Source organism: Canis aureus, chromosome 28 (genome assembly GCF_053574225.1).
Source record: "Canis aureus isolate CA01 chromosome 28, VMU_Caureus_v.1.0, whole genome shotgun sequence".
NCBI classification, from domain to species: Eukaryota; Metazoa; Chordata; class Mammalia; order Carnivora; family Canidae; genus Canis; species Canis aureus.
The window spans coordinates 2,423,735-2,437,807 of NC_135638.1; the positions used below are offsets into that span (position 1 = coordinate 2,423,735).

The window sequence follows — 14,073 nt, forward strand, 5'->3', positions numbered from 1 at the left end:
TGCCCAGTATTATATGAAAGAAGTAATTTGATCTTTAAAACGGAACAGAAAGATAGCCAAGATCAGAATTAAAAGGCTCCAGACAGCAGGCAGCAACACAGCAGTAATTACTGAATACCTGATGTTTAATAAAATTCCATGGTGTCACCCATTAGGCCAAAGATCACAGATATCAAGTACCAAAAAGAGGAAATTCAAAATACATGAAGCAGAAAACAGAATACACTTATTTTCCAGAATTAAGGGGTCATGAGGAAAGACAAAGGTGGAAATCATAAAAACTAATTTCTCACCTCCAAACTGGTCTGGGACAATAAGAGAATAATAATAATAAGCTTATTATTTAGGAAGAGACAGAAAAAAAATCTTGGTTGCTACCTGAATAGAACATGCATATCAACTCAAAATGGCCAACTGAAATTCTAAGGTCATCCAACCGCAACTTCCCAGGAGTAAAGGCACCCATTCCAGACAACACTAATTACCAGATATATAAACTCCTCTTTTTAATTGCCAGATATATAATATATGCATTACAGGCTGAGAAGTAAAAAGGTTTGGTCAAATAGCCGAAGTCAATGAAAAGTTAAAATATAGCTAAATCCTAAAAACCAAAGGAGTTCTGAATACACTAATTTTTGTGGATAATAGGGACTGTGATGATTTAGTAAGCAATTTTTCTAGCTATAAATCAAATTATCAGAAAATTCTCAACATAATGTAACAATGCAACCAGCTGCTCTTTAGATTATAATAAGCTAAAATAAAATCATTGTTCAAATTATGCCATCTTTTGTATATAAATGTGGAATACAAACAAAGTATAGGCAATGAATAAGGAATCCAGGTATTGGTAAAATTTTTTTCTGCAAAAATGCCCAAATTTTCTTTTGTACATTGAAAAAAATACTTCAAACTACTTTTAATGCTCCCCCCCACCGCGCTGCTATATCACTTTTAATTATATTCTTAGTTAAGTCCCAAAAATAAGTTTGAAGAGTAAAAGTTAAAATGTCTTTTTCTCAAAGAGATTTAACCTCTCAAGTGGTTACTTACGTGGCCATTTGCAATGTCTAATAAATCTTTCACTCTACAGCCTCTCATGGTTCCCACCTCATTGCAGATAGCATCCTCTACAATTAGGTAATTAGCCTTGTAGGATGTCAGTATTTTATAAATATCCTCAGCAGATCGCTTTGAATAGATCTGATAGATCTGAAAGAATAGAATTAAAACAGTAATTCAAAAACATTTAAAATGTGTTATTTGAAACATCTACTAAGACTTAGTATTAAGCACTATCTACAGAAAATAAAGCTATTTACTAAGACTTGATTCCTGCCCTCAAGAAGCTTACATTCACACAATTCACTCACTATCCACTGTATGTCTTCTTTGGAGAAATGTCCATTCAATCCTTTGGCCATTTTCCCCCCAGCTTTACTGAGATATGATCGACACATAATATTTTGCAAGTTTAAGGTATACAACATATTGATTTGACACACTTAAATACTGCACAGTTATTACCACCATAACATTAGCTGGCACCTCCATCATGTCAAATAATTACCATTTCTTTTTTCTGATGAGAACATTTAAGATTTACTCTCTTAGAAACTTTCAAGTATGTAAATACAGTATTTTTTTTTAAATAGAGTACTATTAACCATAATCACCATACTGTATATTAGATCCCCCGAACTTACTCATCTCATAACTGGAAGCTGGTACACTTTGACCAACATGTCCCCATGCCCTTACCTTCCAGCCCCTGGTAACCACCATACTACTGTTTCTATGAATTTGGCTTTTTTAGATTCCATATTTAAGGGTTATCATACAGTTATTTGTCTTTATCTGACTTCTTTCACTTAGCATAATGCCTTCAAGATTCATCCACATTGCTGCAAACGGGCTTTGCCCATTTCTTAAGGCTTGTCGTTTCATTATTGAGTTAGAATGGTTCCTACTATCTTTCTTAGCATGTACAGAGAATTTTTTTTTAAAGATTTTATTTATTTATTCATGAGAGACACAGAGAGAGAGAGAGAGAGAGAGAGAGAGAGAGAGGCAGAGACACAGGCAGAGGGAGAAGCAGGCTCCACGCAGGGAGTCTGACGTGGGACTCGATCCCGGGACTCCAGGATCACACCTTGGGCCAAAGGCAGGTGCCAAACTGCTGAGCTACCCAGGGATTTCCCACCCCCCCACCCCATGTACAGAGTATTTTATACTCATTTATACATGAGATAAAATCAGCAAGATTAAATATAATTTGACCACTGTCACAAAATACTCAATGAGCAAAAATGCTTAAAACTTGTCTTGATTCTGTGGTATTTTTCATTACAATTTTGCTGATCTTATCAAATAGTAAGTTCTGGATCTTATTAGATAATAAAGGTTTTCAGGTTTTCTGAAATGCTAACGTTGGACTAACTCTTGCTACCCTTTAGAAAAAAATAAAATCAGAAATGCTAAACCAAAAGCACCATATACTATATGTCCTAAAAATACTGATTTGAAATCTAGATAGGACAAGATCCTAAACTATTTGATACTCAGCAGCCACCTACTACATGTTATGACTGTCGTCTATCCAGCGCCATCAGGTCCAATGGACGTCCACCAATATGATAGAGATACTCACCTGAATATTCTGGTATACAGAATGCTAATAAACCAAGAGGAAATTTCTTAGTCACTTTACTTTTTTTTTTTTTTAAGATTTTATTTATTTATTTATTCATGAGAGACACAAGTAAGAGGCAGAGACATAGGCAGAGGGAGAACCAGACTCCCTATAGGGAACATGATGCGGGACTTGGTCCCACAACCCCAGGATCATGACCTGAGCCAAAGGTAGACACTGAACCACAGAGCCACCAGGTGCCCCTCATTTTACTTTTAAATACATTCCAATGGAAATAGTTCTTTCCAGTCTATTTCTATTTATTGTTTTTCACATATATTCTTAAATTTTGAGAAACTGTAACATATTCATGGGGCATTTAAAAAAGCCCACTTCTTTGCAATGTCAATAACAGAACTGATAGATAGGGTTTCTCAATCTCAGCACTATTGACATCTTGAGCTACATAATTCTTTGTTAGGACAGAAGAAGACTGTTATGTGTACTGTTGGATATTCAGCAGTATTCCTGGTCCCTACCCACTAGATATCTGTAGAATTCCTCCTATAGTTAGAACAGTCAAAATGTCTCTACTCATTGCCAAATGCCCCCAGGGGCCTAACAGTTCCAGATTTGAGAATCACTGGCCTAGGAGATTATACAAGATTAGTTAAATGTTATGAATTATAGATAGTACCTAATTCAAATTATATGGTCTCATTTATGGAGTTTGATTTGAATTTTAGTTTAACAATAAATTTATTCAGTACTTGCTACGTACTAGACACTATAGAGAAAGACAAAGTTTTGGAAAAGAAAATGGTTCCTATTCTCATAGTCAAGTTACATAAAACATTAAACTCTAAAATGTTTAAATTTTATTAAAACCTAATTAGAAGTTTGACCTAATTATAAGTGATTTTGAAATTCTATATTAGGAAAAGACTAATCATAAGACAACAAAGAAATCCACAAAAAATAAAGTTCAGAAATATGCTCTATACATTCTAAGAGACTCTACCCTTTCAAAGTACAGCAAATACTAGTCAAAGGCAGCTGTTGTCTTTCACACAAATCACTCCCAGGTAGATCTCTTCATCTCTGACCTCTCCTTGCTTCAATCGTTCTTTCTGCTCTGACCATAATTAACTCTCAAAAACAGATCTAAGCATTCCATTCCCAGGCTTATTTTTTTTTTTTAATTTTTTTTAATTTTATTTATTTATGATAGTCACATAGAGAGAGAGAGAGGCAGAGACACAGGCAGAGGGAGAAGCAGGCTCCATGCACCGGGAGCCTGACGTGGGATTCGATCCGGGGTCTCCAGGATCGCGCCCTGGGCCAAAGGCAGGCGCCAAACCGCTGCGCCACCCAGGGATCCCCATTCCCAGGCTTATTAAAGGTCTTTGATAACTCCCAAATGCCTCAAGGGTAAGTCTGAATTCTTCAGCATGACAGTCCAGGTCCTTCAGAATTTGGCCTCATTTTATTTTTTAGTTTCATGGCTATGGCTATACAAATTTCATAGCTCATGTTACTTTTTCAGCTTGGAATCATATGCATTCTTTTTCCAAACAAGTTTCTAAGAGTTCTTCAAAGCCCAGATCAATGGAATGCCATTAATGAAGACTTGGGTTTTTGAAGGCAGAACTGATTATTCCTGCTTTTGAGCTCCTCTTCATACTTTCAATGATTCTGTGTGTGTGCATGTATAATTTAATAGTAAATAAGAACACAATAATAACTAATATTTAAGGTTTACTATGTTTCAGGCATACTGCATTCTCTCATTTAATTTTCACAACTAGGACTTAAGAACTATTATTATTTCCAGATTCAGAAACTTCTCAAAATTAAAGACACTGAAGAAGATACAAATGAAAGATATTCTAGTTTCATCGATTAGAAGAATTAATACTGTTAAAATGACCATATTCCCTACCTAAAGCAATCTACAGATTCAATGCAATCCCCACCAAAATTCCAATTGCATTTTTCACAGAAATAGAACTAACAATCCTAATTTTGTATGGAACCAAAAAAGGCCCTGAAGAGTCAGAGAAAGCTTGAGAAAGAACAAAGCTGGAGGAATCATGCTCCCTAACTGCAAACTATATTACAAAGCTGCAATAATCCAAACCAGGATAAACAGATACGTAGATCAATGGAACAAAACAGAGAGTCCAAAAATAAACCCACGCACACATGGTCAATTAATTTACAACAGAGGAGTAAAAAAAAATACAATGGGAAAGGACAATCTTTTCAATAAATGAAGCTAGGAAAACTGCAAAGCAACATGCAGAAGAATGAAATTGAACTGCTATTGTACACAATACACAAAAATTAACCCAAATGGGTTAGAAATTTGAATGTAGGACCTGAAACCATAAAATATCTAGAAGCAAACATAATTGGTAAGTTATTTTTTTTATTTTTGTAAGTTCTTTTTTTTAAAACAAAATTTATTTATTTGCAAAATAAAGGAAGAGAATAGGGGGCGGGGCCGAGAGAGGAGGGGAGAGAGAGAGAATCCTCAAACATGTTCCCTGCTGAGCATAGTGCACGATCTGGGGCTAAATTCCAGGACCCTGAGCTGAGATCATGACCCCAGCTGAAACCAAGAGCCAGACGTTCAACCAACTGAGCCACCCAGGCACCCCAGGTGGTGAGTCTCTGACATTGGTCTTGGCAATTATTTTTTTGGATTTGACAGCAAACATGAAGGCAACAAAAGCAAAAATAAACAAGTGGGACTACATCAAACTAAAAAGCTTCTGCATTGCAAAGAAAACCATCAACAAAATGAAAGGCAACCTAATGAATAGGAGAAAATATTCACAAATCACATAACTGACCAGAGGTTAATATCCAAAATATATAGAAAACTCATACAGCTCAATTTAAAAAAATCTGATTAAAAAATGGGCAGGAAAAAAAAAATGGGCAGAAGATCTAAATAGACATTCTTCCAAAGAAGAAAAATGGATGGCAAACAGGTACATGAAAAGGTGCTTGACATCATTTATCATCAGAGAGATGCAAATTAAAACCACGATGAGATATTATCTCACAACTGTTAGAATGGCTAGGATCAAGAAGGCAAAAAATAAGTACTGCTGAGGCTGTGGAGAAAAGGGAACACTTGCACTGTGGATGGGAAGGTAAAGTGGTACAGCCACTAAGGAAAACAGTATGAAGTTGCCTCAAACAAATTAAAAATAGGAGCACCTGGGTAGCTTAGTTGGTTCAGCATCTGCCTTCAGCTCAGGTCATGATCCTGCAGTCCTGGGATCAAGCCCTGTATGGGGCTCCCCATTCAGTGAGGAGCCTGCTTATCCTTCTGCTCTACCCCTTGCTCATGCTTTCTCCCTCTCTCTCAAATAAACAAATAAAATCGTTAAAAAAAAATTAAAAATAGAACTGCCGCATCATCTAACAATTCCACTTCTGGGTATTTATCCAAAGGAAATGAAAATACTGATTCAAAAAGATATATACAACCATGTTTGCAGCAGCATTATTTATAACAGCCAAGATATGGAAACAACCTAAATGTTCATCAATGAATGAACAGATAAAGAAAACATAGTATATATGTGTATGTGTACTTATAAATAGAAAACTATTTAAAAAATAAAATCAAAAAAGAATATACAAAAAAGAATAAAATCTTGCCATTTGCAACAATATGGATGGACATTGAGGATATTATGCTAAGTGAAATAAGTCAAACAAAGACAAATACTGTATGATCTCACTTTCATGTGGAATCTAAGAACAAAACAACCAACCTCACAGATACAGAAAAAAGAATGGTGGTTGCCAGAGGTAAGGGATGGGAGGTCAGTAAAAATGGGTAGAGGGAGTCAAAAGGCACAAACATAAAGTTATAAAGTAAGTGTAGAGCATAGTGTATTGCTATGTTACAGTATTTTGAGTGTGCAATACAGCAGTAACACTGTATTGCACATTCAAAAATTGCTAAGGGAGTATATCTTAAAAGTTCTCAGCACAAGAAAAAACATTTATAGCTATCATGGTGACAGACATGAACTAGACTTATTGTGGTAATCATTTTGCAATATATATAAATACCAAATCATTACATTGCACACATGAAACTAATATAATGTTACATGTCAATTATACTTCCATTTTTTTAAAAAGCCATTGTGGAAATGCAAAAAAAAAGAAAAAGAAAAGAGGGTTCATGGCTGGCTCAGTCAGCAGAGCAAGTAACTCTTGATCTCGGGGTTGTAAGTTTGAGCCCCACATTGGGTGCAGAGATTAGAAGTGCTGAATCACTATATTGTACAACTGAAACTAATATTATACTGTATGTTAACTGAAAGTTAAACAAAAAAGGGGGCACCTGAATAGCTCAGTTGGTTAAGCATCTGCCTTCGGCTCAGGTTATAATCCTAAGGTCCTGGGATCGAGCCCCAAGTTGGGCTCTCTGCTCAGCAGGGAGCCTGCTTCTCCCTCTCCCTGCTGCTCCCCCTGCTTGTGTAATCTCTGTCAAATAAATGAATAAAATCTTTCAAAAATATATTTAAGGGGCAGCCCAGGTGGCTCAGCGGTTTAGCGCCGCCTTCAGCCCAGGGCCTGGTCCTGGAGACCCATGATCGAGTCCCACATCAGGCTCCCTGCATGGAGCCTGCTTCTCCCTCTGCCTGTGTCTGCCTCTCTCTCTCTCTCTGTCTCTCTGTCTGTCTTTCATGAATAAATAAATAAAATCTTAAAAACACATATATATTTTTTTAAAAATGTTTTTAAATCTTAAAAAGAGGCAAATTGAACTCCAATAAAAAAATAAATAAAAATTTAAAAAATATCTTAAAAAGAGAAAAGAAACTTGTTCAAGGTCACAGAGCTAGGACACGGCAGAAGGAGCATTTGAGTCTAGGTGTTCTAATTCCAGAATCTGCATTCTTTGTGTCTAAATTCTATATTGCTATACTACCTCATCTTAGAGCATACTTAAAAACCTTATGAAATTCTTTCAAACTGAAAAAGAGAGTATTTGGAATTCAGGTTCAGTTAGTCACTGCTTTCAGATGAAGTTAACTTTTATATCCAGACCAAACATTCAAAATAATATATTCTCTGAATAGTAATTAGATTATCATTCTAATGTTACACTAAGTTATTAGTAACAGCCCATACTGAAAAATAAACCAAAATGAGATACAATTTTAGCTTGGAAATACAAAGTGTATCAAGATATTAACTGACAGGGACGCCTGAGTGGCTAAGCCATTGAGTGCCTGCCTTCAGCCCAGGGTGTGATCCTGGAGACCCAGGATCGAGTCCCACATCGGGCTCCCTGTATGGAGCCTGCTTCTCCCTCTGCCTGTGTCTCTGCCTCTCTCTCTCTCTCTCTCTGTGTCTCTCATGAATAAATAAAAAAAAAAACTTAAAAAAAAAAGATATTAACTGACAGCCTTTCTTCAATAATGTAATTGAGAACAAAGATATTTTCCAAATAGGACATAGCAGTTCCTTTGAAACTTCGTGGAAAATTAAATGTTTCTCCTAGAAACATATCATTTTACTATTCATGAAATAAGGAACTTAGTATTTTAATTTTGGCTCTCCTCCTGCTTAAACATATTACACAGCTTTTTAAAAACTAAAGCTAATTGACTCTAAAATTGTTTGGACTTTCCTAGCTAACCAGGAACATATGCATCATTACAGAGCGATACTAAAATAGGGAGCAATGTTAAAAAGATCCAAATGTGTAATCTAAAATGTCTTACATTTTCATTTCTCTTGAGAAGATCATCATCATTGTAAAGAGGCAAGCTGGTCACCATCCATCCAGTGCATAATTTAATTGCACCCATTAACTGTGGACTTCCTGCAAACACAGCTGCAACCGGAGCTTGCCTTCTGCAAAGAAGCACACAGATTTACACACTGAAAAGGTACTACTATTTAGATCACTGATTTATACCAACTCTGAAATAGCAGGCAACTCAACAATGATTGTATACTTGAGTTTTGATGTCAGGTTTTATTTCATTTATGAATTCGTTAAAAAAGAATCTGAATACTTATTATGTGCCAGGAGTATTTTGAATGCTGAAAATATAGACATTTTTTTTAAAGTGGAGTGGAGACAAGGTCTCTGCTTTTGAGAGAGATTGGAAAAAGGACAAGAAACATATAGACCAGATGGTAAACATACTATTAAAAAATAATGCAGGGTATATATAGTGACAAGAATTTACTACCTTATATATAGAGTGGTCAATTCAATGGTGATAGTGTGAATTGTCAAATTTATCCCCCACTACAACCCCACTCCTTCCCAATCCATTCGTCTCCTGCTTCTTCCCTACCTTTACCATGTACCTGTCTACAGATAACACATATAGGACTTGACTTCTCTTTGTTGTGTTTTTTTTTTTTTTAAAGATTTATGTATTCATGAGAGACAGAGAGAGAGAGAGAGAGAGAGAGAGAGGCAGAGACACAGGCAGAGGGAGAAGCAGGCTCCATGCAGGGAGCCCGACGTGGGACTCAATCCTGGGACCCCAGGATCACGCCCCAAGCCGAGGCCAACACTCAACTGCTGAGCCACCCAGGGGTCCCTAGAACTTCTCTTTGAACCATGATCCAAAGTCCCAAACAGATGCCACTTACAAAACTAGGAAATCTAAAAGCAGATCCCAAAGGATTGCTCCAATGTCTTTACTTGTTCAATCACTTTCAATATTCAATATTCATCTACTATATGCTAGGGACAATGCCAAGCTCTGGAAATAAAAGAAGACACACAGCCACTGACTTCAGGGTGCACCCAGTAATGGGGAAACAAACATGAAACAGGATAATTATACCACAATAATATATATGTCCTATTGCCTGGTGTACAATGTCCAATGTTCAGGCCTCTGTGCTGGTTTTGAAAATACTGTGATAAATCACACACCCAGACTTAACTTCCTCTTTTGTTAATTGATAACACAAAGCTATATAGTCAGTCTTCCACAATGGTAAATACAATTCACAAAAAAATATTAAAGGGCAGCAGTTAAGGGAGATCAAAAGACAACAATTCTTAGAAATATGAAGAGTGTATTTACAGTAACAAGACCTTGTAATAAGACCAATTCTCACTTCTATAAACTTATTCCTCATTCTAGAAACATTTTTACTTTCCCCTCCATATTTTCCTGGCTATTTTTGATAGTGTTTCATTTCTTTTTCATGTTTTAGTTTCTTCTTCTATGTCTTAAATAATTTTCAATGTAGTTATTTCATAGTGTCTTTCCATGGGGTAGACTAGCTGCAAAATGGCTGCAAAGATTCTCCTCCCATACCTGTGCTCGGGGAGCAAATGCTGGTCTTGCTCAGTGACCTGCTTTGGCCAATAGAACAACAAAGTGAGCAGAGACTTTAAAAATGCTTGACAACGACATTTGTGCTCTCTTGATGCTCTCGTGAACTCTATAACCACTACCCTGTGAATGAGCCCAGGCTACATGGATGGATGACGAGAGGCCCAGGGCCAAGTCAATTCCATCCTTTCAGCTGATACCTTTAGACAGGTGAGAGAGGCCATGCCAGACTACCCAGGCCCAGATCAGCTGCCCCAGACCAGAAGAATCCTCCCCCATTCAGCTGACTGTCAAAATGGTACAAATAAAAAATATTTATCATTTGTTGCCACTAAGTTTTGTGGCAGTCTATCATGCAGCAAAAACTGACATAAACAAATTTTATTATTAGAAATTGCTAGAGGTCTGGGGCATCTGGCTGGTAGAGTGGGAAGAGCATGCACCTCTTGATCTCAGGGTCACATTGGGCATAGAGATTACTTAAGTAAATAAATAGATAAATAAATTTAAAAGTAGCTAGAGGTCTAATTCTGCTGTTTATTACAAACAACAGTTGATTCTTGCTGTGTTAGACTATTTCTTTATGTGTTTTGTAATTTTAGAGCTCATTTTCATGAAGTTTTATTTGTGGAAACCTGTATAGCCTGGGTTGAAAACATATCAGGCCCTCCAAACCAACCCAGGGCCACTTTTTATGATAATTTCTTGCCTGGGGGTTTTCTGGATTAAACAAGCCTAATTTCAAACTGCAAACACATGTGAATTCAGATCCACTGATACAAATTCAGAGAGACTTTTTTTGACCAAGAGCTGAGGCCAAGAAAGACATACTTTCTTATCATCTTCTTCTAGCACTCTATGGGTAACTTGTTAGTCTATCATTGACACTGTAGCCTTCTGAGGGTCCCCTGGTTATATGCCTGTGTTGGGAAAGGGAAAAAGGTATCTTAACTATAGTCCCCACAATCCACTGGCCCAAGACCACATCTTCTGTACTGTGTGGGCATTAAAACAGGCATTGGTATTAAAATTAAAAATTTAAATTTTGGTATACTTGGTTACCAAGACTAGCAATCCACCGCTCATCCATTTCCAACCCATGGCAAAAGAAGCATCCTCTTGATTATCTAAAGGAATATTGTTCCTTTATATTCCACATTTCTAGGTATTTGATGCCAAGAGTCTCAAATTTATCAATGCTATATTTTCTTCTTTTTTAAGTTTTTTATTTATTTCAGTAATCTCTACAACCATGTGGGGCTGAACTCACAACCAAGTAATCAAGAGTCACATGCTATTCTGACTGAGTCAGCCAGGTGCCCCTCAATGCTATATTTTCAGTGGAGAGTTCAAATAGAAAATTAGAATTGTAAGTCAATCGAAAACTAAATAGCCCTAAAAGCATGGGAATAAAATTCTGAATTTTATGAGAAGAATTTGGAAAAGGATTAATTTATTATTTCCTCTGAAATCAGATAGCATGCAATAATCAATTATTAGTCTTTTTTAAAAGCAGTTCAATTCTTACTTTATCCAGGTCATAAGTTCCACTGTATCTGGGTCATAAAATTCTTGTAGTTCCATTAATTCTGTCATTAATCTTGGAAAAAACTAAAATGCAAAACAAAATTTCCAAGAAGTATGCATAAGTATCCAGAAAGTTTAAAACTGCTACATAGTATTTCAAAAGACTAAGAGACTAACATAAGACAATATCGTAACATTGTGCTCATAGGAAAATTTCATGGATCTTTCTACTTTCTTTCAGTGCTGCTCATCTTTCTCAGTCCAAATAACCCATATAATCTATTTTAGGGGTGCCTAGGGGGCTCAATCAGTTAAGCGTTTGCCTTCATTTCAGGTTATGATCTCAGGGTCCTGGGATCAAGGCCCACATTGCACTCCCTGGTTAGTGGGGAGTCTGTGGCTCCCTCTCTCTCTCCTCTGCTCCTAAGCCCACTTGTGCACACGCTCTCTAATAAATAATTAAATCCTTAAAAATAAATAATTAAATTTATTTAAATGGTTAATTTATTGCCTAAACTCAATAAATAATTTTATCATTACCAAATAACTAATCATCAGTTGTATCTTTCAACACACAATTAATTAATTTCAGGTCAAATAATTCACAGGTTTATTAGCAATTAGTTTTACATTATAATAAACTAAAGGATTTATATTATTTTATAAATATTTAAATTTTGGAGTTGTCAAAATACTTTTTCAACAATTCTAGTGTAGTTAACATACTGTTATATTCATTTCAGGTGTACAATATAGTGATTCAACAATTTCATATATTACTCAGTGCTCATCAAGTTAAGTGTGCTCTTAATCCCCATCACCTACTTCAACCATTTCCCCAACCCCCTCTCCTCCTGTAACCATTTGTTTGTTCTCTAAAGAGTCTGGTTTTTGGTTTCTCTTTTCTCCTGTGTTTTATTTCTTAAATTCTACACATGAATGAAATCATATGGTACTTGTCTTTCATTGATGGACTTACTTCACTCAGCATACTCTCTAGATCCATCCATGTTGCTGAAAATGGCATGATTCTTTTTTATGGATGGTTATTATTTTTTAAATTTTACTTATTCATGAGAGACACAGAGAGGCAGAGAGAGGAGAAGCAAGCTCCAGGCAAGGAGCCCGATGCAGGACTCGATTCTGGGACTCCAGGATCATGCCCTGAGCCAAAGACAGCTGCTCAACCACTTAGCCACCCAGGCGTCCCTTTATGGCTGATTATTATTCCATTGTGTGTGTGTGTGTGTGTGTGTGTGTGTGTGTGTGTGTACACCACTTTTTCTTTATCCATTCATCTATCGATGGACACTTGGGCTGTTTCCATAATTTGGCTGTTGTAAATAATGCTGCAATAAACATAGGAGTGCAGGTATCCCTTTGAATTAGTGTTTTTGTATTCTTTGGGTAAATACCTAGTAGTGCAATTGCTGGATCTAAAGTTAGTTGTTTTTTTTTTTTTAAGATTTTATTTATTTTTTTGATAGAGCATAAGTAGGGGGAGCAGCAGGCAGTGGGAGAAAGGAGACGCAGCCTCCCTGCCGAGCAAGGAGCCTGACGTGCCCCTCATAAGGTAGTTCTATTTTCAATTTTTTGAGGAACCTCCATACTGTCTTCCAGAGTGGCTGCACCAGTTTGCATTCTTACCAACAGTGCACAAGGGTTTCTATTTCTCCACATCCTTGCCAGTACTTGTTTCTTGTGTTTTTTAGTTTAGCTCTCTGACAGGTGTGAGGTGTTATCTCATTATGGTTTCGATTTCCATTTCCCTGATGATGAGTGCTGCTGAGCATCTTTCCTGTGTTTCTTGGCCATCTACGTCTTCTTTGGAGAATTATGTCTTTTGCCATTTTTTTTAAAGATTTACTTTTTTAGAGAGCAAGTGAGAGAGGATGGTGGGTAAGGAGGGGCACCACTTCCTTGAAGGAGAGAGAGAATATGGAGCAGACTCCCCACTGAGTTCGGAGCCTGACACAGATTCAATCCTAGGACCCCACGATCATGATCTGAGCTGCAATCAAGAGTCAGACACTTAACCAACTGAGCCACCCAGGTGCCCCAGTTCTTTATATATTTTGGATACTAACCTCTTATCAGATATATCATTTGCAAAATCTTCTCTCATTCAGTAGGGTGTCTTTTTGTTTTGTTGGCTATACCTTTTGCTGTTCAGGTTTTTATTTTGATATAATCCCAATAGTTTATTTTTGCTTTTGTTTCCCTTGTCTCAGGAGACACATCTGGAAAAATGTTGCTATGATCCATGTCAGAAAAATTACTGCCTGTGTTCTCTTCTAGGACTTCTATGGTTTCAGGTCTCACATTTAAGTCCTTAATACATTTTGTGTTTATTTTTGTGTAGTGTCAGAAAGCGCTCCACATTCATTCTTTTTAGCTGTCCAGTTTTCCCAACATCGTTTGTTGAAGAAACTTTTTCCCATTGCATATTCTTATCTCCTTTGTTGAAGATTAATTGTCTATATAATTTAGAATTGTAGATTTATTTCTGGGCTTTCTATTCTGTTCAATTGAGCTATGTGCCTATTTTTGTGCCAGTAC

The 14,073-nt window shown here is 36.6% G+C and overlaps 1 protein-coding gene and 1 long non-coding RNA gene across 12 annotated transcripts in view; one reads left to right on the top strand and one right to left on the bottom strand.

Annotated features, from left to right (window-relative positions):
• The window catches only part of LOC144300306 (uncharacterized), a 39,200-nt gene that overhangs the window by 4,990 nt on the left and 20,137 nt on the right, over positions 1 to 14,073 (top strand). For all 5 annotated transcript variants that reach the window (XR_013366893.1, XR_013366894.1, XR_013366892.1 and 2 more), the window contains exon 3: positions 8,422 to 8,568. This is a non-coding gene — a long non-coding RNA (uncharacterized LOC144300306). The remainder of the gene's footprint in view (positions 1 to 8,421; positions 8,569 to 14,073) is intronic.
• Positions 1 to 14,073, bottom strand: part of DPY19L4 (dpy-19 like 4) — a 62,007-nt gene that overhangs the window by 4,717 nt on the left and 43,217 nt on the right. For all 7 annotated transcript variants that reach the window (XM_077876218.1, XM_077876221.1, XM_077876223.1 and 4 more), the window contains 3 exons: positions 11,516 to 11,598; positions 8,401 to 8,533; positions 1,057 to 1,215 (listed from right to left, as the gene is read on the bottom strand). In XM_077876218.1, coding sequence (XP_077732344.1) covers positions 1,057 to 1,215; positions 8,401 to 8,533; positions 11,516 to 11,598 — 375 coding nt within the window. The remainder of the gene's footprint in view (positions 1 to 1,056; positions 1,216 to 8,400; positions 8,534 to 11,515; positions 11,599 to 14,073) is intronic.